This window comes from Denticeps clupeoides, chromosome 8 (assembly GCF_900700375.1).
Source record: "Denticeps clupeoides chromosome 8, fDenClu1.1, whole genome shotgun sequence".
Lineage (NCBI taxonomy): Eukaryota > Metazoa > Chordata > Actinopteri > Clupeiformes > Denticipitidae > Denticeps > Denticeps clupeoides.
This window is the reverse complement of record NC_041714.1, coordinates 9,129,003-9,154,038: the sequence shown is the minus strand read 5'-3', so window position 1 is coordinate 9,154,038 and position 25,036 is coordinate 9,129,003. Positions and strand designations below refer to the sequence as shown.

Sequence of the window (25,036 nt, the reverse complement as noted above, 5' to 3'; positions counted from 1 at the left end):
CATGTCCAAAATAAGACTTAATTATTCAAATATTGAGGAAAATATTGAAATATTGCATTTTTCTAAATATGGAACACCTACATCACATAGCCAAACCAGTTTTTATGCTCTTGGCTGTTATCTATAAGTGCTGTCCCCTCTAAATAACTAAGCAAACCACCATTTATGTCTAAACCTTTTTGGGTGGCTACTGTTATTTTCCAGCACTGCATTAACTCTCTTGGGCATGGTGCTCAGTAGACTTCAGTGGTCTTCTCAGGCCCTTCCAGTCCTCCGCAACAGGCCGGTGGAGGTCAGAAACCTCGCAAATGCTACACGGATGCCCAATAGGGAGACATGCTTGGCCAGTCCAGCACCTTTACCCTCAGTACCCTGGTATGGGAAACTAAATTAATTATGCTTTTTAAATTATATCTGTGCAATGGTGCCATGTGCTTGTCAACATTATGCCATGCAAGATTTAAACGGAGATTAAACTGCGCCTCTACAGACCGAATAAGAAAAAAAAATTAAACGGAGTAACCTGTAACCTACCTCCTCCAATGTTTTTTAATTCAGCACAGGTACGCTGGCCTGATGCGGCCGCTTTTGTGTCGAGATTTCACGCATTTTTTTTCCCCACATTCGGACACCGACCTGTGGTGAAATTTGACCGAATGGTCCGAGCTGCATTCGTTGTGCAATAACAGGATATGACCGCATAGACAAAAAAAAAAGTTTAACTGGGACGAAAGTTTTCGGAGGACCATTTTGCTCCTCGTCTAACTATCAGTTTCACTTTGTTCGAGAAAATGTATTAGGTTTTCTGGACTTTGTGGCGTGTTTTTATTTTTACTTTTTATCGTCATGGCATCTCATTGTCCGGACTACAAGGAGATCTACAGATTTGATCATTTTACTGAGCTCTGGGAACATTATGGTTATGGTGGCGATATGCAAGAGCTTCGACTGCAGGAGTTTGGGCGCGTTAAAGGTACTGTTTTGCAGTACAACTCCCGTTTACATCGGGGCTCGGACTTCAGTAATTCAGTAATTTGATCTGTGTTTGAGTTTATGTTTCACATGCGCACAACGTCCTACAACGCATTAGAACAGAATTAGCGTACATATAGTACTCTTAATTTGAAATATTTAAGACGAAGTATTATATGAAGCATTTAACACGTGAGAGGGCATCTTGTTGCCAGATCACGGCTAAATCACGCACATTCCCGTTATGTATCAGCAGTACCCAATCTGACCTTAATTCCCATATTGTAAATGTAGTCAACATGTGTGTACGCAAACAGTTTATAATTTATATGCTACAGACTACCAAAAGGAAATTGTTGACACCTTTCCGATTCCCTTCGTTGTAGAAGTCCTTTATGTTGCTTAAGTCGTTCGTAATGCCACCCAAAATTTTGATACCAAATGTTATGTTGTCAAAATCAAGTCCAATAAAAAAAATGCTCCCCACTCGGTCTTATTTCTTTCCCCGATCATATATTTTCTTCTTTCCAAATTAGGCATTAAAAATGTAATCCTGGCAACCGAGATTCCGCCTTCTTTTGGTGTGCTTAGGAACACTATAGGCTGTAGCGCACCCTCTGCTGTCATTTCTTTTTCCAAAAAATACGTATTATCGTGTTTTCATTCAACACCTTTCACAGTTTTAAAGTATAAATTGGGCCCTGGGGTCTGTACAGTCTGTTGTCAATAGATTATTATTGTCAGAATCGCAATTCAGATCATTTACTCAGTTGTAATAAAGTAAAAGACATATGCCGCCCCTAGTGCCCATATGTTGCATCGTTCGCTGCATTTTATAAGTTTGTGTGTTTGGTATATTTTTAATGAACTTTGTTAAAATCTCTGCATCTCCTTGTACAGGCATCACCTACCTCGACCATGCCGGGACGACACTTTTTCCTGAGTCACAGATAAAAGGATTTTATCAGGATATTGCCAGGAATATCTATGGTAATGTCCTACTAAAATGTGAACGTAACTCTAGTTACTAATATATTACTAATACATTTATTTCTTTATCCAGCATTATGTTTTATTGATGTTTTCAGGCAATCCCCATAGCCTTAACCCCAGCAGTAAACTCACCCATGATACAGTGGAACGTGTAAGATACAGGTGACTCACTTTACCGACTGTTGATGAATGAAAATGTAATATTTTCATTTTTTTAACGAAACAATTAGAATTTCTTATAATCTTTTGGCCTCTAATTTTATACGTATTTCCAGTGGTTTATTAGTGCTTTAATGCCCATTGAGTTTGGTGCTTTCAGGATCTTGGAGCACTTTAACACCAGTCCTGAGGAGTACACAGTCATTTTCACTGCAGGCAGCACAGCAGCTCTCAGGCTGGTTGCTGACAGCTTCCCTTGGAGCCCTCCGGCCGCTGAGGAGCCTGGGAGTAGTTTCTGCTACCTGACCGACAATCACACGTCGGTGGTGGGCATCCGCGGGGCTGCAGCCAAGCTTGGGGCCACCACCCTGCCAGTTTTACCTCAACATGTGGAGACCCGAGCCAGAGATGCGCCATGGGCAACTGGTGGCGATGTCTGCCATCTCTTTTGCTATCCTGCACAAAGCAACTTTTCGGGGAGAAAATACCCTCTGAGTTATGTGAAGGGCATCCAGGGTGGGAGGCTTTACCCAGCGTGCGACCGGCAGGGCCAGTGGATGGTCCTGCTGGATGCTGCTTCCTTTGTAAGCTGCTCCAGCCTAGACCTGCAGGAGTGTCCCGCTGACTTCATCCCCATCTCTTTCTACAAGATATTTGGCTTCCCTACTGGCCTGGGCGCCTTGCTGGTGCGTAACAGGGCGGCTGTACTCTTGCGGAAGGGATATTTCGGTGGAGGCACAGCAGCTGCATATCTAGCAGAAGAGGACTATTTTGTTCCAGCATCAAATGTATCCAGCAGGTAAGAGCATTGGGTTTTATGTTATTTATTAGCCACCAATAAGAATAATTTATTTCAATTTCCTGTTTAAAAATAGAGCTTCTTTTTAAAACACAGAGTAGGTCTTCTTAAAGAAAGAGTATTGTTCAGAGGGGCAGCGGTGGCCTAGAGATTAAGGAAGCGGCCCCGTAATCAAAATGTTGCCGGTTCGAATCCCAAACCGAAAAGGTGCCACTGAGCAAAGCACCGTCCCCGCACACTGCTCCCGGGGCGCCTGTCACGGCTGCCTGCTGCTCACCAAGGGTTAAAAGCAGAGGACACGTTTCGTTCTGTCAGCATGTGCTGTGTTTCACAATGACAGTCACTTCACTTTCACTCATGTGATGTGTAGGTTTGAAGATGGCACCATCTCTTTTCTGGACATTATTTCCCTGCACCATGGTTTTGATTCCTTGTACAGGATAACAGGTACAATATATAACTTAGATATCTCATTATGTCACTTTAATACCCCTGGCAACTACACTGCTGTTAAAAAAGTTTAGGGTTATTTAGATTTGTTCTTGCTTTTCATTAAAGAGCAGTGCATTTGTAAAGCTGCTTTTTAACTATTTTCATCTGTTCTAAGCTAATCAATGAACATTTAATGAAGCTTTTAAAGTGATAGACTTGTATTAGTGAACACAACATTACATATGAACTAATTGTTGAATGGGCTTCTATACATTTATGCAGATTTTCTATTCATTAACAACAACAACAACAACATGAACACTGTCTGGACATGATTTTTTAAATCAAATTGTTCCTGCTGCCTACAGGAAGCATGTTTAAAATCCAGATGCACACATTTGGCCTGGCACGCTACACCTACATTCATCTGTCCAGCCTTCTGCACTGCAACAAGCAACCGGTGGCCCAGATTTACTGTGAAAATGACTTCCAGGACCCAAGTAGGCAAGGGGCCATCATCAACTTTAACCTGCTGAACTCCCACGGCAGCGTTGTTGGCTATTCTCTGGTACAAACAAAGATGTCACTACATAGATTTCATTAACTGTGCTTAACTGAGAGCTCTTGCCGTGTTGGCACGGGTTTCCTCCATGTTCTCCGGGTTCTCCCTCTAGATCAAGTGGTGGGTGACAAAGTAGTAGTAATATTAATATCTAAATAGTAAATTGACCAACACTGAATACTTCAGAAGAAATTTCAATGAAATCTCCATTGTGACTTTTTGTGAATGGTCCATAGATTTTTTTTCTCTAACTTATTTTGCAATTTAGGTGGACAGGCTTGCCAGTCTCTTTAATATTCATGTTCGCACTGGCTGTTTTTGTAATACGGGGGCTTGCCAGATCTTCCTTGGAATCAGCGATCAAAACATTAAGCACAACTTGGAGGTAAGCCTTCCAGTCACTTGTCTTCATTATCCGTTAATGCTAGCCCTGAATTCACATTGTAAGATTTTGTCTTTCATCTTGTTACAAGGCTGGTCACGTATGTGGAGATAACATCGATTTAGTGGATGGGCGACCGACAGGATCAGTGCGAGTCTCGTTTGGATACATGACGACCTTTGAGGACTGTCAGAACTTCCTGAGTTTCGTGGTGAACTGCTTTGTAGATAAGCCGCTCAGAATGCACGAAGAGAGACTGACGCATCTGAAAACAGCAGACTCTTCTCCTCGCTCTCCAACATCTGAGCGGCACAACGCGCCTGACCTTACTCCTTCATTCACCTCAAACCTGAATGGAGAAGAAGGAGTGATTAAAAATGGGCAAATCAAAGACAGTCAAACCCTCACCAACATATTCATCTACCCCATCAAATCCTGTGCAGCATTTGAGGTAGTCACTTATATCAGACCTTATGAATGGTAGACAAACATATATATATATATATATGTGTGTGTGTGTGTGTGTATTTATCAGGTGAGTGAATGGCCCCTTGGCAATCGGGGGCTCCAGTATGACCGTACGTGGATGGTGGTGAATGAGAATGGAGTATGTCTGAGCCAGAAGAGGGAGCCTAGATTGTGTCTCATTCAGCCAAGCATCTCTCTCGCCTCCAACATGCTACATATACAGGCACCAGGTATAACATTACTTTGTAATTCAAAAAGCAAAGTGGATTTTTTGTCCCATCTCAACTATAAACAGGTATACAAAGAGACTGAAAGAATCAGATTGAAAAAGTTTTAAAACATCATGCAAACATAGTCAACAGTGTAATATGCCATATAATCTGACTAGAATTATTCCAGACAACACAAAGACAAGACAAAATACAGGACAAATTAATAACAGGACAATAACAGGACAATAACAGGCAATGATTTGAAGTGAAATTTGTAATTGTGAATCACAGCAAGCACGGCATACGGTGCACACAATGAAAGGAGTCCTCTGCTTTTAAACGATCACCCTTGGTGAGCAGTGGGCAGCCATGACAGGCACCCAGGGAGTAGTGTGTGGGGACGGTACTTTGCTCAGTGGCACCTCAGAGCCACCTTGGCAGCTGGGGCCTCGAACACACATCCTTCCGATTACAGGTCCACGTCCTTACACCCTAGACAATAACCACATAATAAATGGTACAGGGTAGAATGTTGTATCTGCACAATTTTGTATTGAGTTAGTATATTGACTATGAAAAGGCAGACTGGGTGAATTTGTGTGTGTATTTAGAGCTATTCATATAAATAATTAACGTAACATTTGCAATGTGTTTTTCTTCCCCACTGATGCTTCTCTCAGGGATGATGAGCATTTCCATGCCTCTTGAAGACCCTCTGGAGATGAAGACCTCTCAGAGCAAAGTGTGCGGTGACAGGTACTTTTACCTCTCTGCCTCTAGTTCTTTTTTTTAACCCCTTCACGTGTAGGACAAACACCCATTCCATGTTGTCCATGTAAATGTCTGAAGGGTTAATGTGCATGTGATATAGTCATGTTTTCATTTGTCACCTTACAAGAGTACAGACTGTGGATTGTGGGGATGAAGTAGCTTCATGGTTCTCTGGGTTTTTGGGAAAACCTTGTCATTTGATCAGACAAAGCCCTGAGTCTACCCGGGATATGAAAAAAGGCCTGGGACAAGGTATGCTTTTTTTCTGTAAGTCAAAGTAAATTATAAATTAACATGACGGCGATTTTACTGGTCATTCTTATGTTCTTCAGCTGAGTTGGACTCCAGGACGAGCCTTTCACTAGTGAATGAGGCCCAGTACCTACTCATCAACAGGGCCAGTGTGGCTCTGCTACAGGAATGCATCAGTAGTAGGTATGAGATACAGACTTTGTACATCTGTGCATGCAAATGAAAACCGCCACTTGCCGAGAAAAATAAATTCTATTTTGTTGTCATCCTCTTGGTCAATGCAGCCCTGATAGTGGCTTGGGAACATTTGATGCTCTGCAACTTATTAAACGTTTCCGTGCCAATCTGGTCATCTCAGGGGCATGTCCATTTGAAGAAGATGACTGGTCCAATTTGAAAATTGGAGAAATGTTATTTCAGGTGAGTTTCTATACCAGTGGATAATGTAATGTGAATGTAAACCTGGACAGTTTGTATAACTGCAATGTATTTGGGTGGTGTAGCACTCTCTACCCAGGGCAATGGTGTAGGACTGATACTGTGCCAGCAATGGCATGGTCTCACACCTTGCCATTGACATTAACATTGTTATTATTAATGAATATGACTATATATTATTTGTGATTAACCATCCTATATGTAACCAGGTGACATATATTGTGCGTATACAGGCAGTCAAACTGCTTTCTAGTGCAGTGATTAAATAGGCGCCTGTGCCTTTAAGACGAACCAATAATGTCATTACCTACGGATGGGCGCGTTCTGTGAATGCGCGCGAAAAACAACATGGAAGACAGGATATTTTAGACTGATTTGAGAGCCTGTGCTGGTGAATGACTGAATTTGCGGATACAGCAGGTAATTCATGATACATGTAGTTAAATGTGTATTTGAAGTGTTGAAGTTTTAGTTTTATTTCCACGTAGGAACATCAAATTTAACATGAAATGTTTATGTCTGCAGCGAGTTGCACATTATTGTTACATTGCAGCCTAAAATCATGTTCCTCATTAATGTACACACAGCACCCCATATTGACAGAAACCCTTAATACTGAGCAGGCCCTTTGCTCAGTAGAAGTAAAAGCACCCTTTTGATCTAATATGGCCATGAGTCTTTTTGGAAAGTTTTTCACACCTGGATTTGGGGATCCTCTGCCATTCCTCCTTGCAGATCATCTCCAGTTCTGACAGGTTGGATTGTAAACATTGGTGGACAAAAATGTTTAGGTCTCTCCAGAGATGCTGAATTGGTCTTAAATCAGGACTCTGGCTGGGCCATTCAAGAACAGTCACAGACTTGTTGTGAAGCCACTCCTTTGTTATTTTAGCTGTGTGTTTAGGGTCATTCTCTTGTTGGAAGGTACTTTGGAGAAGTTTTTCATGCAGGATATCCCTGTACTTGGCCTCATTCATCTTTCCCTCGATTGCAAAATACCCCCACAGCATGATGCTGCCACCACCATGCTTCACTGTTGGGACTGTATTAGACAGGGAATGAGCAGTGCCTGTCACGTCCATGCGGGCATGACGAGGCAGGTGAACTGAGAGCAGGACGAAGAGTGACGAGAAATGAAGGATGCTTTCACCTGACATCACGAAACTGGGGTTTAATGGTGGAACACAAGACAGGGGAGACATCCGAGACGTTGACATGGGTGAACACGGAACATAACTTCAAAGACCTGACAGCGAACAGAAACGAACAGGGCAGCTTTATACAATTAACACAGGTGAAAACGATTAGGGAACATTTCTCATGACAACAATGAAACTCCGTTCCGGGAGTCCATTTCGGACCGGATCGTGACAGTGCCAGGTTTTCTCCACGTGTACTGCTTTTTCACGGTACACGATTTAAATGATTAGGACATGTATTGGATCGGATATGTTGCCGATCCATTCTCTCATTCTCTCAAAGTTGGCGAGCAGACTGAAGTCTCACGTCTCACATCTCAGTCGGATGTGACATGTTTGGTCACATGACTTTCGATTCGGAGACATATGGGTAGACGGCGCATGATGTGCTGCATCGTACGTCAACGTCGCCGCCATATTGCGAAAGGCTCTGCTGTGGCGTGAAGCATATACATGTATATGGAGAGAAGTGCATAAAAATGCCTCACTCTAGTGCTGCTTGGAGCTGTACAAACCGCTGTACGCTCCAAACCAGATCCCGGTTGATTACATTTCATATGTAAGGCTGGACAATTGTTTTGTATATATTTGGCCATTATAAAATCCCGTTTTATAAGTCTTAACCTTAGCTAAGCTAGGCTAAGCTAGCGAAGCTATGCATTCCTGTGTTCAAGTCAGCCTCCAAACAACGTTTTGGCTAAACGTAGGCATTAACTATTTAGACTGTTCTTAGCTGTTTAGTTAACTTTTTTCAAACTTTGAAGGTTTCCTAAAGAAATTCACCTCAGTTTACAAATCTATAATACGGGATTTTATAATGGCCAAATATAATCAAAACAGTTGTTTAGCCTTACAAGGGTTTGTCGTTCGACAGTAATATAAAGAGTTTTTTGTGATTATTTAATATTTTTGGTGATTATTGAGTCCTGCTGCCTGTCTCCGGATCAATGCAGATCACATTATAACATTATTGTAGAATAATGTTATTTTGAAAGCACTGGGCATTTCAGGTTGTTATATGTTTCACTTTGAAATTAAACATTTCACTATTAGTATGTAACTTTTCATTGATATAAAAGCAAGTGTCCTTTATCATATCGTAATCGCATATCGCAATATTGATCTCAATAATCACAATATGTCTTTTTCCCAAAATCGTGCAGCCCTAGTTTGAATCAGGGCTCTGGCTGGGCCATTCAAGAACAGTCATGGACTTGTTGTAAAGCCACTCCTTTATTATTTTAGCTGTATGCTAAGGGTCATTGTCTTGTTTAAAGGTAAACCTTTGGTCCATTCTGAGGTTCTGAGCACTCTGGAGAAAGTTTTCATCCAGGATATCCCTATACTTGGCCGCACTCATCTTTCCCTTGATTGCAACTGCTACCAGTCGTCCTGTCCCAGGCTTTCACGTGTCTTGCTCTGAGGATAGGCTTCTGTTGGGCCCTGACTGGTGGAGTGCCGCAGTGATGGTACAACTCTCTCCTATCTCCTAAATGCATCTCTGGAGTGATCTTTGGGTCCTTCTTTACCTCTATCACCAAGGCTCTTATCTCTCGATCGCTCAGTTTGAATCTGGATGGGAAGGTGGTCATCACAAACATCTTCCATATGGAGGCCACTGTGCTTTTAGGGACCTTAAGAGCAGCAGAATTTGTAACCTGTGCCTTGCCACAATTCTTTCTCTGAGCTCTTCAGGCAGTTCCTTTGACCTCATGATTCTCATTTGCTCTGACATGCATTGTGAGCTGTAATGTCTTATATAGGGGTGTGGCTTTCAAGTCCAATCAGTATAATCAAACACAACTGGACTCAAATGAAGGTGTAGAACCATCTCAAGGATGATCAGAAGAAATAGACAATAAATGGACATAAAAAATATGAGTGTCACAGCAAAGGTTCTGAATAACTATCACAAAGTGATATTTCAGTTTTTCTTTGTTAATAAATATGCAAAAATCGAGTACTGTATGTACATTTAATAAGGAAGAAAAGTGAACTTAAATGATTTTAGCAAATGGCTGCAATATAATAAACAGTGAAAATTTTAAGGTGGTCTGAATACTTTCAGCACCCACTGAATATTGGAATTAATAATGGATGGAATTAATAAAGATGGAAATAAATTAGTGGCCTTTTTTTGGTTAAGCATGATGTGTATAGCTGTAAAATGTATAACTGTATTTCCAGAAGGTGGAGGAACTGTTAAAATAAAAATAAGTTTAAAATGCATATTCACATCCAGATGCATACAAAAATTAAATCAAATGAAGCTGTAGGAAAATGAACTGGACAGGATACCACCTCCTGAAATTGCACTACAGTTATGCGCAGAGCCTAGACACAGTAGACTGTAAAAATGATATCTAAAATGAGTTTTAATTTTATCTAGTAATTTTACATACAGTGTACACAATGACCTCATTTGGACCAGAATGAGCCCTTATACAGATATCCTAATGTCATAAATACTAGACATTTGGAAGACGTAAAAACACGTTGTTTGGGGTCACAGTCTGCACCTTCAGAGGATCAACAGTGGAGGGACACTGCACATGCACATGCGCAATGCACATGCACAAATACAAAATGTATAAATACATTATAATTTTTCTTAGTCTAGCACCCAACAATCCCCGAGCATGCTCTTCAATGACAAGTCTAAGCCTTATCAGGGCTCTTAGTTTGTAAACTCGATATTCTATAGAAATCGAACGAGAATTGCTGGTGTCTTCCTATTGTAAGTCGCTTTGGATAAAAGCGTCTGCTAAATAAAGTAAAGTAAAGTAAAGTAAAGATGACCTGAAAAAAAAAAGTTCAATATTTTATACTGACGTTCATTTTTCATACTTGAAAAGGTTCTGATATGTTTTAGACAATATCTAGAAAGGCAAGGGGTGGTTATTTTGAAGAAATTCATACAAATACATTGTAATTTGTTACATCACAATTGAAAACCAGTTACATATTGTAGCGTTGGCAGTCAATAGGGCTGACCTAATTTACATAAGGGCCGCCTCTGGGGTTAGTGAGGCAATGGTTACCCACCGTTAGGGTGAGTGTTGGGGGATTTAGTGGGATGTTACCTGGTAGTTAGGAGCAATGGGAGCAGGCAGGGACATGTGATGATCTTGGGTGAAGGCCTCCCCTGTTGCCCTGCTGTTAACCTCTTGTTCTGGTACCTGATTTACAAAAGTGCTGGCTTCTCTGAGCTACTCCACTGTGTCGTCTTTCCCCATCATTGAGCCTGTTTGCTACAATATATTTTTAACCTTAATGCATCAAAAATAAATAAATAAAATCCAAGGTTGGTCCCTTTAGTGTACTTGTCAACCCATACAGTTCTGCCATGCTGATCATCTACTGAGTTCCATTGAGTTTAGAAAAACAGAAACTTCACCATTCAGCTTAGTACAGCATGTGAAAATATATTTAAGGGGTATCTGAAGGTATGTGTGATGTTTGTAATGTTGATGAAAACCCATGTCCTAAACAGGACTATATCAAAATATTACACCCCTTATAAAACGTCTTACTTCCTTTTGAAAGTGAAGTGATTGTCATTGTAAAACACAGCACAGCACACGTTGCACACAGCAATATGTGTCCTCTGCCTTTAACCCCTCACCCTTGGTGAGCAGTGGCAGCCATGAAAGGCGACCGGGGAGCCGCTAGGCCAACAATCCAATCTCCTTTGATGAAAAATTATGTCATTTTGCACATAAGAATAGTACAAATTTCCTTTGGGGAAGAAAGAGAAATGGATGCTTCTGAAAGATTAAAAAAGTGCAGAAATAAGCAAGGTCTCTTGGCTGGCTCCTATCAGTTATAATAATGATAAGCATAACCCTTGAGTGGTTTTCAGGGGCAGTGGTGGCCTAGCGGGTGAAGAACTAAACACTGAATCAGAAGGCCGAGGTGCCACTGCTCCCTGGCCACTGTCATGGCTGCCCACTGTTCACTAAGGGTGAAGGTTAAATGAAAATCACTTCACTTTCATATCTTTGTGGGCCCAGTGGCAGAGACTGTGTACAGTGTGTATATTTGCTTTTGGAAAGTAGCCTAGTGGGTAACACACTCGCCTATGAACCAGAAGACCCGGGTTCGAATCCCACTTACTACCATTGTGTCCCTGAGCAAGACACTTAACCCTAAATTGCTCCAGGGAGACTGTCCCTGTAATACTGATTGTAAGTCGCTCTGGATAAGGGCGTCTGATAAATGCTGTAAATATAATGTAAATGTAAAAAAAAAGACCCAAACACCACACAACGCATCAGCCTTTACTGGCGGTTTAGACCATATGTATAGATGACAGAGACTTGAAAATTGCTTTAAATTTGCTCGTTCTTTAAAGGGGCAAATTGTGTAAGGTTAGACTTTAGTAACTAATCTCACTGTTCACATTTTCGTCAGGTGGCATGTCGTTGTGCCCGTTGCCATATGATCTGCATTGATCCGGAGACAGGCAGCAGGACTCAAGAGCCTCTGAAATCACTGACTGACTTCAAGAAGGGCAAGGTTAGTGTCAATTTTTATGAATGCACAACATTAATTGAAATGACGTTTTTTGTGTGTTGCCTAAATGCACATATCTTTTTTCCTAAATTAAATGCAATATTTAGCATTATCCATGCAGGGCTATCAGTAATGGAGAATATTTACTTAATATTGGATTCCTCTCATTACTGTATTAAAACAGTCACTGAATTAAGAAGGACATCCACACAGTAACCACACCACACCAATCACACTATGACTGATTTACCCTTCGGTTTGATCATATTTCTTGCTGTTTTGGTTCTCAGGTGACCTTTGGTGTTTATTTACTCCAGCGGTCCATGGAGTGCTCCAGTGCCACCTTTATGTTATCTGTTGGGAACTCTGTACACCCAGACATGCCATCAATTTGATGCAAATTGCATCAAATTGTTTCTTAAAAAATGAACTAAATAAACATCCTTGAACCTGGCTTGTTGTTCAACCATGGCTGGCATATTCCTGTGTTTGACATTTCATTATTAAAGTTTTTGACCTAAAAAACTAATTAAATTAAAAAAAAAATTAATATATTGTAGGAGATGTTACATACAGATCTTTTTTTTAAAGATCTGACATTATTTGTATCATTTGTATGACTGACGTATCATTTGTATGACTGACGCTAAAGTTTTCTTTTGAAGGCTTTAGGGTCACATGGGCAGATTTAGTGCAGTCTCTGCCTGGAACAGCCGCTGCATCTGTGTAAGTGCTAAAGAAAAATGAATTCTGTAGTCACAGTGACACACTCAGGATTAAAACACACTGTGGCTTTTACTTACCCTGTAAATAGTCTACCATGAATGATGGCATTTTTTCTGTAAAAGGACAAGCATTGTGTAGATTCGAATACACAGATTCTTTGAACAAAAAGAAGTTATTGATCACATGAAATAAGGTTAATGGTGAAGATCCTAAACATTATTCACACCAGCCACATGAGTTTCTCAATCACACATATGACACAGGGACAGGATAAAACAGGAACTTTGCAAGAACAAAGTTTGCTGAAGTAATTTCCTTTTAAAGATTGAATGCCGTTTAGCTGAAACTGAACAGTCCTTGCAGCTTCATTAAATAGACAAATTAAACACACCTAACTTGATTATGTCATAACATTCTCTAACTATATCCAATAAAGGTTATATTTTGAGTAAACATCACATTTCATTAACACAGTAGGTCTAATGTCCTGGTGCCACATCCTGGTGGAGATGGGATACTGGATGTAGCATGTGCATGTTTAACCCTGTGTTTAATGTGGAGTAAAGTGAGTGTGAGAGGTTCTCCTCGAAAAGTTTGACACTACACAAGTTGTTCTTCCACACTCATATAGCATGTTTATTCATGTTATGCATTTTCATGCAATTAATTCTGAGGAATACATTTCTGCCACTGTAATGAGCACTTTAACAATTATCAGGCTGTTTCTCTTCAACAGCAACATTCCCAGTTATGTTGAATTCCAAACTTCTCCAGTTGATGATGTTTCCGGGGGTGAAATTTATGTTGCTCATGAACCGTTGGATCTCGCAGGTTGACAGGACGTAGTCCCACATGTGGACATCCGTAGTCAGACCAAAAAATGACTGGTTTATATCAAAATCACCACCATGAGAGTCTTGTTCCTGGCCCAGGACAATGATTGGTCGCCCACCGAGGTCTCCTTGGTAAATAAACTTCCTTGAACCCGGCTTGCCGTTGAACCATGGCTGACCTATTCCTGTGTTGGAGTCCCACGTTGCACAGATTGAATGCCAGGAGATGACCTCTTCTGGATGCCCCCAGAAAGCAATTCCCTTATCTCTAATCAAATAATCAAACTGACCAATATTTTTATTCTTAAATAGAAGAAACTCATTCTGATGGGAAGGTGTGGCCACAGAGAAGAGTGAATAGGATCTTTTGATGTCTGTAAAGTACCTGTTGATAAAGAAAAACATTCATAAAATAATTATCTACTACTAACCACAGTTCATCACTGTTCAGCCAGCATTTTGAATGCTTACAGTTTATTACATAAATGAACAATCTAATTTTGAATAATATAATAATAATAACAATCACATTTATATTTGGATTGTGGTCAATTCAGATCATAACATACAGATCTTTATGAAACATTATGAAAACTATTTTACAGTACCAACCATTAACAATAACATTTTCGTAGATTTTTTGGACACTGAAGGTAGGTCACATGCCAGACTGTAATTCTAACCTCAGGCAGACTGACACTGAGTTGAAGTTTTCTTTTGAAGGCTTTAGGGTCACATGGGCAGTTTTAGTCTCTGCTGGAAAGTTGAATACTTTTCCTGAAAGATCTGTGAAGAAGGAATATGGTTTTATTCATTTCTCCAATTTTGGTAACTTGCATATTGATTCCCACATTACTCACCTTGTGGAGCAGCAGAACAGGCCGCGAGTAAGAGCGCTGCATGGAACAGTCGCTGCATCTGTGTGAATATCACAGAAAAGGAATTCTGCCATCACAGTGACAATCAAGATTAAAACACACTGTGCCTTTTACTTACCCTGAAAATAGTCTAAGCAAACTTCTTCTTGCCCGGCAGAAAGTGTTTTTGTTCTGCTGTACTTCTCTTTTATATGGCTGATTTAAGGAACTTGTCACACCAAGGGGTTGAATGAAGTGCACAACATGTTTCCATTTATTCAGTATAAGCACAACGCAAAAGACATGAGGGCCAAAACACAAACAGAACAGAGCTAAAGCATGACCAGAGACAACGGAATGAGGATTGAGGGAAGGTAAGCCGTACATATAGAGAGTACACTGATTACACATGAAATAGAAAGTGCATGGGGGTCATCAGGGAAGACAAAGTCTTCTGGAAATAAGTGGAATAAGTAGAAAACTGAATGTTACAGAACTCTCAGAAGACCGAATTTCCCAGCAGAGGCCATCTCTGGGTGCATTGACGTTTTCAGAACATTTTAATTAAAATACACAACTTTTTCCATGTAACAGAAGGAATCATTTAAATTAAATATCTCTATGGCACACAATACAAAGTACTAATCTAAAAATGTTATATACAGTACAGGCTAAAAGTTTGGACACATTTTCTCAATCAATGTGTTTTCTTTATTTTCATGACCATTTACATTGGTAGATTCTCACTGAAGGCATCAAAACTATGAATGAACATGTGTGGAGTTATGTACTTAACAAAAAGTGGAGACCTGGCCTCCACAGTCACCGGACCTGAACCCAGTCGAGATGGTTTGGGGTGAGCTGGACCGCAGAGTGAAGGCAAAAGGACCAACAAGTGCTAAACACCTCTGGGAACTCCTTCAAGACTGTTGGAAAACCATTTCAGGTGACGACCTCTTGAAGCTCAACGAGAGAATGCCAAGAGTGTGCAAAGCAGTAATCAGAGCCTTCAGTGAGAATCTACCAATGTAAATGGTCATGAAAATAAAGAAAACACATTGAATCAGAAGGTGTGTCCAAACTTTTGGCCTGTACTGCTTGCTTTATGAATTTTGAAAAATTGGTTCCACAAACCTGATAACCACACAAGGGTTAACTAGACGATATTTGTGAATCATGGTCATGACAGGAAAAGAAGAAAACAGAGACGCTGCAAAAAAACTGATTGCTCAGCATGATGCTTATATTTTTTTCCTAAAGCGTACAATCTCTGCAACTTTGTTAAATAAGCAAGTTAAACATACATTTCATAAGACCTATGTTATATTTTTTTCAATAACTACGAAATGCTTTTTTGTACTACATCGCCATGTTTCTTTAGACAATATTTTCCTGTAATTACACAAGACTTATCGTATGGTGCATGTTTCATTTATCACCTGAGGAGTATTCTGAATGTAGAAAACAGAGTGAAAAAGCTGTTTACTGGGAGAAGTGTGTGTGTATATATATGTGTGTGTGTGTGTGTGTGTGTGTGTGTGTGTGTGTGAGAGATATTCTCCTTGAAAAGTTTGGCTCTACTCAGGTTTTTGTTTCATGGCATGTTTATTTATGTCAATCCATTTCATTTCATTCCATTTGAGGAATACATGTCATTCACTGCAATGTAAAGACTTTAACAATTATCAGGCTGCTTCTCCTCAACAAAAGCATTCCTAGTTCTGCTGAACTCCAAACTTAACGTTGCTCACAAACCGCTGGATCTCGCAGGTTTACAGAACGTAGTCCCACACGTGGACATCTGTAGTCCCTCCATGTGTGTCTTGCTCCTGGCCCAGAGTAATGATTGGTTGCCCGCCGATGTGAAAGTTAAAACTGAAAGTGTAGTGATTGTCATTGTGAAACACTGCAGGACAGAATGTGTCCTCTGCTTGTAACCATCACCCTTGGTGAGCAGTGGGCAGCCATGACAGACACCCGGGGAGCAGTGTGTGGGCACATCAGTGGCACCTTGGCGGGTATGCGGCCGCTTCCTTAACCGCTAGCCCACCACTGCCCCATGTGTGTTCGAGTCCCACGTTGCACAGATTGAATGCCGGGAAATCAGCTCTTCTGGAAGCCCAAAAAATGGAAGTTCTCTATTTCCAACGTCCACATCCAACAGACCACTGTGTTCATCTTTGTAAAGTAAAAGCTCATTCTGTTTGGAAGGCGTGGACATGGAGAAGAGGGAATAGGTTCTGTTGAGCTCAGTGAAGTACTGCAGGTAAAAAGGAACAGCCATGTGGGAGGGAAGAAGAATTTGAAAGTATTACTGTCATTACTGTCAAGCCTTCGGTGAGGACAACCAGTTGTATGTGCAAAAACATAATTTCACTGCTTATGGGCATTTACAAACATGGTGGCAAAAGCAGAGTGCTGACCTAATTCGACCTTTTATAAACTTGTGACAGCAGCCTGTATTGCGACTCCAGATGAAAAAGTGCAGAGTGAACGTGACATTAACCTCAGGCAGACCGTGAGTGGCCTGAAGTTCCCTTTGGGAGGTGTCAGCTTCACGTGGGCAATTCCAGGCCCCCGATGGGAAACTGAATACTTTGCCAGAAAGATCTGTTCAGACCAGAAGGATGTGCTCAAGGAAACATTTGCATTGTACACCGCCTGTGTCTATTGTGCCAGTTGTCACCCAGTGGAGCAGCAAAGCGTGCTGTGAGTAAAGAGAGCTACACGGAGTAGGCCCTGCATCTGTGTAAGCAGAAGAGTGGAGATGGACTCAGCGACTGCAAAGCCAGTTCTTATAGAAGGATACATACGATACGATACAATCGACTCCCCGTGGAAACAGTCTGAATTCATGCTCTGTTCCTTCTTTACAAAGAACATGTTGTGCAATTTGCTTCCGGCTTCATTTGTGTCACGAAATTCAGTGCCAGCAGTTTCCTGACACCGAGTGAATTTCTGAATGTGTCACAAATTAATCTCCACTGAAGAAAAATGGGTAGAGCGCAAAGAGTGTGTTTGTCATAAATTAACATTGATGTGAAATAATATTTGAAGATGCCAATTTTGACAGCTTCACATCAGGCGGGGAGGAGAATTGGAATAGAATCTTCTGAAGTCAATATGAGTTCAGCAGGAAACATTTGTCTGAGTGTCTGTTTTCTGTCTTTTTCTAATCAGTATGTGTGTGTTTTTTGTCTACATTGCTCAACACTGCCCCTGTGTGATGCAGCGAAAATAACTTACTAAATGGTTGTGACAGGACTTTCTAATTATTTGATGGGAGTGAAAATTCACCATTACTGTTTTTTTTAGAAACCAGTATATTTCTTCAGAGCCATCCTTCATTGAATAAGGCTTGCATGTAACTCCCCACAGGGTTGTTCCACAGACTAATAAGTGACAATGCAATTAATGAGATTTAAGTGCCACGTAGAAACAAACTAATGTGTGGTGGGGGGTGGCAGTAGCCTAGTGGGTCAGACATTCGCCTATGAATCAGAAGACCCACTTACTACCATTGTGGGCCTAAGCCAGAATGTCTCAAGGAGGACTGTCCCTGTCCCTAATGATTGTAAATTGCTCTGGATAACGCCGTCTGATAAATGCAGTAAATGTAATGTAATTGATATATGGTTCTCAACTGAAATACTTTTTGACAAAATAACTGGTATGATGAAATATATGAAGTGCATTTCTGTCTTGCCTCGTTCAAATTGGCTCATGTTTGTTCACAAAGCACATAAATGTAAAGCTCAAAAGCACATAAATATAAATTTAAATTGAACACAATTAAACTAGTCAAAGCATTGTCTTAGCTCCAGTTAAGATAGCAGTGTTTTGTTGATTACTATTGCAGGAGATAAAAATTATAAAAAGATTATTTTAATCTGCCTTTCTCACTGCCACTAGATGGCGCTCGTTCACTGTAGTTGTAGGTAATGTTTTTGTCTACAGGGTTTTGGACCTCATTGGGAAAGCCCAAATCCCTGTACTTCAGTGATGGTTACACTTTGGTGGACAAAGATGGCATTTTTTAAAAAAAACGTACAACACATGCATGCTATTAACCATTTCATGTGAAGTGTCTTTGCTTTTAACCCAACATACTCCAGTAAATCTCTCACCACATTCGTAAATCCATTTTTAATGGAAAATGTAAAACAATTTTTAGACTCAAATTTACAAAGCACAGAAACACATTTAAAACAAAACAAACCATGTTATAGAAAAATACATTATCCAATGTATGCATATATATCTGTATATTTACATAACTTATTTTTTTCCCCATCAAGTTTCCACCACATAGACAGTTTTTTTTAAACACACATTCAACCTCAACAAAGTACAATCTTTTTTTTTTAAGTCCTCTTGGATTGCACAGTGAATTCCCGCAAAACTGAATAATTTAACATAGCCTTTAAATAGAATGACTTTATGCCGAGACCTGTATAGCAATGGCTGTCATTACAACGCTGGACAAACAGTCTCAATAAACTATAGCAGAGCTTTAATCACACCTCCCTCAACCCCCCACCCCCAAAATAAATAGCTAGATAATATTCTCTCATAATGCTGTACATGTTTATGAACAGGGTGAAAGTTGGCCGAGGTCACATCCAGGTCCCACTGGTGCGGCGTCTGGATACCAGACTGCACTTCTGCGTCATTACTGGGACAAACAAATCCCGCCTCTTCTTGTGGACCGCTTGGCACGGGAGGTCTGTGCTTCAGCCTCGTGTGTTGACTGACAGCGAGATGAAGGTCTCACTCTTCAAACAGGAGAGGGAGAGCCGGGATGGAACGTCAGGAGTCTTCCTTCCCCTCTTCTTCCGCCTTTACCATGTCCTGTGTGTCTGAACACCTCTTCAGAATGGCGACAACGTCCTTCACAGAGTGGTAGAGGATGTTCTTTACCTGCCAATCAAACACAACCCAGAATCTGAGGGGGACATTCCTTCATGAAACCTCACCGCTATATGTCTGTAACTAAAAGCCAAACAATGCATTGGGAGCCGTGCACAGGCTCTTCATGTGTAAATGCTTTTCTCGTTCTGCCTTCATCACTTTTGTGTCAGTTCAGTAGGGCGCCGCTTAACAAATGTGTCACATTCAGTCATATGCCTCCTACATTCAGCCTACAGCAGCAGGTACCAGAGGAACAGAGACATTTTGACTGCAGGCACAAAGTTACTTTTACTCACCACTCATAAAAAGATGTTACTGTTAGTCACTATTTTATTTCTTTTTTACTTAACATTCACATTCTGCTACATATTTGTGTCACTACAGGATACCACTAGCCAGCACAAAGATTTGCTTGCATTTTAGCTTGCTTAATTTTTTACTGGCCTTGTTCCCTTTTAATACTATTTTATTTCCGGCCTTATTCATTTTATAGCTTGAATAACTTTAACTAAGCCCGGCCAAAACAGAGTCATTCAGGATGCATTTTACTGCATGTTGTACTGTTATAACTATGCATGTAATTATTAAATCTTGTATCTTGATAAGAGGTGGCAAATTAAATGTGCAGGAAAAAAAACATGAACTACTACAATAATTATTACAAATAACACACAATAATGATCTACAATCAATATTCTGGTTATTGCTTTAAAATAATTTTTATGGGTCAAATTACCCAGTTCTAGAGGAGCATGAAAACAGCTGAGGTAAACCCTGTTTGGAAGTGTTTGCCATCTGTCTTGCAGAAATTTTTATGGTGAAATGACATAAGGCTTGGGAGTGATACATCAAAACATACTGTATATAACCAGAACAAATCTATGATGATGAATTGAGATGATCATGTTCATTTCACTCCATTACGAGGCAAATTAAAATGTATAGAGTGTACAGCATTAATGTGTTTCAGTGTACCATCATGTTTATTTTGTGAACATGGTGTGTCTATGAAAGACAGTCCTGGGCAAGGCAGAACAGTCTGTCTGCTGTCGCCAATCATGACCTTCCTCCCCTTCCCCGCCTCCTTCAATCGCTCTCTTTCTCAGCCGGTGGTCTCGTCACTGTACACAAGTGAAAATGACCCTCGCCTTTGTGAAAGGACAGTAATTACCACTCTGCTGGCAACAGCTATTTTCAAAAGAAATAACACTGCAGTGTGGAGTACAAAGGCAACACACTCACACACTTTGCTTCTCCCTCTCTCTCTCTGTCTCTCTCTCTTTTTTTTTTTAAGAAAAGAGAAACAGAATGAATCATCTGTCGGACTGCTCCAGAATACAAAGCAGACATACACAGGTTCAGGGTCAGAACAATGTGTTCAGTGCAGTGCAGTAATAAATACTACACTGGCAATGGCACGATACAAACACATACAAGCACGTTTTATGTCTTTGTGAGGACCTAAGATAACAATGTTTATTTTTTCATTAAATTACGTTAATAAAAAAGTTAATTAACTGCTAATATATTTGTACAGTTTACAAGGTCACACACACATATACACACCTGTAGTTTGTCCTCATAGTTGACCAGGTCTTTAGAGCTGCGGAGCTCCTGGGTCAGGTAGTAGGAATTGTGTGCATGTTCAGGAGACACGAAATCTGTTATGACCTGAACACAGCTGTGCAGGTTCAGCACCTACAGCAAATGAAATCAATATTTCAAATGGTTGCAGCATTAACATTAACACACCAAACTCTATTCCATCCATGTGGATTTGAATAATTGTTACAACCCTAAAAGCAATAATAAAATAACCATCATTTCTGTCAGACAACTTAATTAATGGACATTACTAGTATTCATATTAAAGTGCATTAATAAAAAGTCATGCTTCAGTCATGACCTATTAAAAACACAGAATCAATTTTGAAAGTGCATTAGGTACCTGATGCAGGGCTCCTGCTGGCAGGATAACAGCGTCACCATGGAACTGAAGAAGGGTGTGAGAGTGGACACCATGTTCCTGTTGAAGTCTGAGTCTGAGTGCAGGGGTGAGGTAGCAGCTGCCCTCCCTCAAAAGATCTGCCTCTCCTTCAGCCTCACTGTCACCCCCTCCATCCCCATCCACAGCAGAGCTCCTGAGCTCTGTACGCTCCCGCCACACCTGCACAGACACACACACACACACACACACACACACACACACATAAGTATATACATAAATACACACAAAATTGCCTGCAGTCTTGAAGCTCATCATGGTCACCTAACCTCTGCGGCCAGACCAGCTCTAAAAGAATCAACACACTTCTCCACGGCCATCACACTCCAGGCTTCTCAACGCTACTCTAACAGAACAGATGGGGTCAGCTACCTTCTGCAGGAACTCCTGTATTGTTTGCGTGTCCTTGCTGGTGTAAATGTGCCACAGTGCTCCAGGGGTCTCTGCTGGGTCTTTGAGTCTCTTCTTCACACTTTCTTCCAGGTCCTCACACTCGAGGCACTGCAGCACATCTGACCACACACATACACATACAAAAACAACAAATATAACACACCAGTGCATAACACTGACAGCAGTGGTATCCTTTAATTAAATTAATTAAACAACATTAGCACGATTTGACTTGAAAGGTTTTACAACCAGTTCGGCCCAGTTCTGGTGCTTTACTGACCCAGTAAGGAGTATCAAACTTTGTACAGAGTTTCAAAAATAGACAAGGCACATGAGTCACATGACAAGAGCCATGTTTTCTCCTTTCACCTGATTTGGATGGGTTTCCATTCCCCTTGGCCACACCCACATAAGTGAGCACACTTATGATGTCTGACACTTCAATGTGGAGATTGCAGGTCCCAAAGTCCTGTTCTGGTGAGGAGAAAGCACCTACACACACAAAAAGCATGGCAGTGAGCGCTGCAAGAATCACAGCAAACAAGAAACAAGACTTCCTCACAAATTGGTCTACTTTTTGTAGTGCTTCCTGTGTGCTTGAAATTATTTTTAAGCAAACACCACAAAAACATGTCATGTACTACTGACCAGGAAAAATGAGTGCATGACTTTTTAAAAACCAACTGTACAATTAACTGTTTCTGAATCACTATTCTGAAACAGTCATACTGTAATAATCCAGTCACATTACAGAACAGTGCTGTACCATATCATACCATCCATGACAATTCCTGTGAAAATGTTTCCATGATCAATAATGGTCATATTGGGAGAGAAATTATATGTTTCCTAATGAGGTTCCCTAGCAAGCACAACATCAACAACACAACACAAGTCAGCAGCAGCATGTCAGCCTTCCCACAGGATGGGAATCCAGGATGGAAATTACCAAAAAAAAGGTCAGTGTTAAAATTATGAATATGAAATTCTCCTTCATTTCAAATCTATGCATGTACTTATACATAGAGACCACAGACAAAAGCTGAAAACCCCCAAAATGGTGTATAACAAGCACTGGAAGAACAACCTGACTAAATCTGGTTACAAGATTGTAAATTACTTTTGTTAAATTACTTTTGTTACTGTTAAGCAATTATGTTTATTTAAGGTTTCCATGGAATACACTGTCTACGCTACCTTCCTACTTACATTTGACTTATGGTATATCATTGTATATTATGCTGTCACTGCTATTGCAATGTAACGCTGCTGCTCCAGGCACCCCGTGGTAAGAGATAAACACGCTGAATTATGTAGTCTGTCATCAGTGTCAGACTGCCACCATTTTGTTTTTACTAATAAATACTGCTGCCTGCAAGCTGCAATGACAAATATAACACTCTTCAGTATTTTTGGCATTTTGTGAAATACTGTGATATATTTTTGAGTTGAGTATCCCTCTCCCCTATTAAACAGAAGACCATGTTGTGCTCGTCCCATTTAAAGGTGGGCTTTCACTGAAAAAGAACAATGCTTTATGTCTGCCTGAGGTGAAGCATATGATTGCTTTCTGATGAGAGATGGGATGGTACCGTAGGCACAGCAAAGCCGAGGTCCCAGGTCAGGGCGGATGAAGAAGGCAGGAAGGCGTGAGGCCAGGTTTAGACAGCCCTCTGGGTCACAGTACTGAGCAAGGGGCAGGTTCCTCATCACGTCATCATACCTTAGAGCACAGAAGGAGCCGACATGTTTGCTTTAATACCCTTGCACTCTAAGTGGATCACACAACCAACTGCTGAAGCCATATTTAATTTCATGTCTGGTTAATACATGAGTAGAGTGGTAGTAGCCTAGTGGGTAACACACTCGCCAATGAACCAGAAGACCCAGGTTAAAATCCCACTTACAACCATTGTGTCCCTGAGCAAGACACTTAAGTTGCTCCAGGGGGGACTATCCCTGTAACTACTGATTGTAAGTCGCTCTAGATAAGGGCGTCTGATAAATGCTGTAAATTTAAATGTTAAAATGTTATATTCTCCAATTTCTAGTCATTTGTACAACGATGCAACAATTCACAATTTTACAATATTATTTTGTCACGTTATGTTGGAGCGCTCTGAAATTAATTCTTCATCTGCAAGCAACTGCAGATGGCTTTGTGAGAATAACTTAAATCTAAAAACAATGCAAAGAGAATGGTGCCATGCAGTGGAGTTAAAACAAACCTGGAGGGCATGAGAGTCAAAAACTCATCCCCTGAAGGCCAGTCCTTCAAACGGTACACTGCAGGCTCCCCAGCTGCAGATTTAGGTCTTCCTATTACACACAAGCACACAGGCATGGTTCACACAATATTTAGAATTTGAATAATATGGGTAATGTAGGCCAATCATGACACAACGCTTACTAGATGGGTCCTCAAATCCTTCCCAGAATTCCTTGACGTGTTCATTGGAAGCAGTCCCATCCCTACAGTTTACCATGTCACCATGGTGACCAGAGAACTCCCTGCTGAAGGCTTCAGGTTTCCAAAGTTTCAGGGTCAACATCTTATGAAGACCTGATATCAGCACTGGCTATATGGAGAGATGGATAATATAGTTTTAGAAAAAAAAGAGCAATAAAAATGTCAGAAACATGACGAATAGTGTAAACACAGCAGAGTGTAAACAGAAAACACCATAAAGCAGGCAGATGGGACGAGAGGGAAGGAGATAACCCCACATGCACACTGAGACAGGGAGGGGGAGGGGGTCAGAGCTCACTTCAAACAGCCCATCTGTTGTGCACACATGTTGCCGTCTCGTCGCAGTGTGTGTACGTGTGTGTGCTCGCACATGGCACACGTGTTCGCCTCTGTGTACAATGTGTCAGCGCACCAAAGAGCACGAAACAAGATCCAGTGGGGAGTGTGTGTATATACTGTGTGAGTTAGGGGAGTTCGGCAGTAGTCGTTGTCTACGCCTAACTACCTGGGTGGTCCAGCCCCATGATGTCCTACAATCTGTCCGTTCTGTTCCTCCATAACAAACCGTGACATCAGGATGGTCACTGATAACAATGTGCATAGTGAGTGATATGCAGATGATAGATTTATACGCAGCCATTTTAGTTCTTACCCTGGGAGCCGTTTGTTGGTTCCGTAAAGAAAGAT

The 25,036-nt window shown here is 40.8% G+C and overlaps 3 protein-coding genes and 1 pseudogene across 5 annotated transcripts in view; 1 reads left to right on the top strand and 3 right to left on the bottom strand.

Annotated features, from left to right (window-relative positions):
- The first annotated feature begins 477 nt into the window (after positions 1-477).
- mocos (molybdenum cofactor sulfurase) lies at positions 478-13,279 on the top strand. 2 transcript variants are annotated; one of them, XM_028989793.1, is made up of 15 exons: positions 478-973; positions 1,873-1,962; positions 2,061-2,127; positions 2,285-2,923; positions 3,294-3,370; positions 3,724-3,923; positions 4,186-4,302; positions 4,391-4,750; positions 4,835-4,997; positions 5,660-5,735; positions 5,878-6,002; positions 6,083-6,185; positions 6,287-6,422; positions 12,053-12,157; positions 12,445-13,272. In XM_028989793.1, the coding sequence occupies exons 1-15, from the start codon at positions 847-849 to the stop codon at positions 12,547-12,549; spliced, it is 2,490 nt and encodes an 829-aa protein (XP_028845626.1). In that variant the 5' UTR covers positions 478-846; the 3' UTR covers positions 12,550-13,272. The 2 variants fall into 2 exon arrangements, with proteins under 2 accessions (XP_028845626.1, XP_028845627.1); XM_028989794.1 differs by having other exon boundaries at positions 957-973; positions 2,036-2,127; positions 12,445-13,279.
- A 210-nt stretch (positions 13,280-13,489) lies between these two features.
- On the bottom strand, positions 13,490-14,831 carry LOC114796014 (mucosal pentraxin-like). Its single transcript, XM_028989795.1, has 4 exons — positions 14,710-14,831; positions 14,574-14,631; positions 14,397-14,499; positions 13,490-14,098 (listed from the first exon to the last, which is right to left on the bottom strand). Exons 2-4 carry the CDS (start codon positions 14,629-14,631, stop codon positions 13,585-13,587), a joined length of 675 nt encoding a protein of 224 aa, XP_028845628.1. The 5' UTR covers positions 14,710-14,831; the 3' UTR covers positions 13,490-13,584.
- Positions 14,832-16,285: 1,454 nt separating this feature from the next.
- On the bottom strand, positions 16,286-17,453 carry LOC114795659 (serum amyloid P-component-like; annotated as a pseudogene).
- Positions 17,454-18,701: 1,248 nt separating this feature from the next.
- Positions 18,702-25,036, bottom strand: part of LOC114795400 (probable JmjC domain-containing histone demethylation protein 2C) — a 47,506-nt gene continuing 41,171 nt past the window's right edge. For both annotated transcript variants that reach the window (XM_028988613.1, XM_028988614.1), the window contains 8 exons: positions 24,290-24,458; positions 24,108-24,198; positions 23,472-23,602; positions 22,249-22,371; positions 21,859-21,998; positions 21,430-21,648; positions 21,048-21,179; positions 18,702-19,490 (listed from right to left, as the gene is read on the bottom strand). In XM_028988613.1, the coding sequence (XP_028844446.1) occupies positions 19,380-19,490; positions 21,048-21,179; positions 21,430-21,648; positions 21,859-21,998; positions 22,249-22,371; positions 23,472-23,602; positions 24,108-24,198; positions 24,290-24,458 (1,116 nt within the window). In that variant the 3' untranslated portion in view covers positions 18,702-19,379. The remainder of the gene's footprint in view (positions 19,491-21,047; positions 21,180-21,429; positions 21,649-21,858; positions 21,999-22,248; positions 22,372-23,471; positions 23,603-24,107; positions 24,199-24,289; positions 24,459-25,036) is intronic.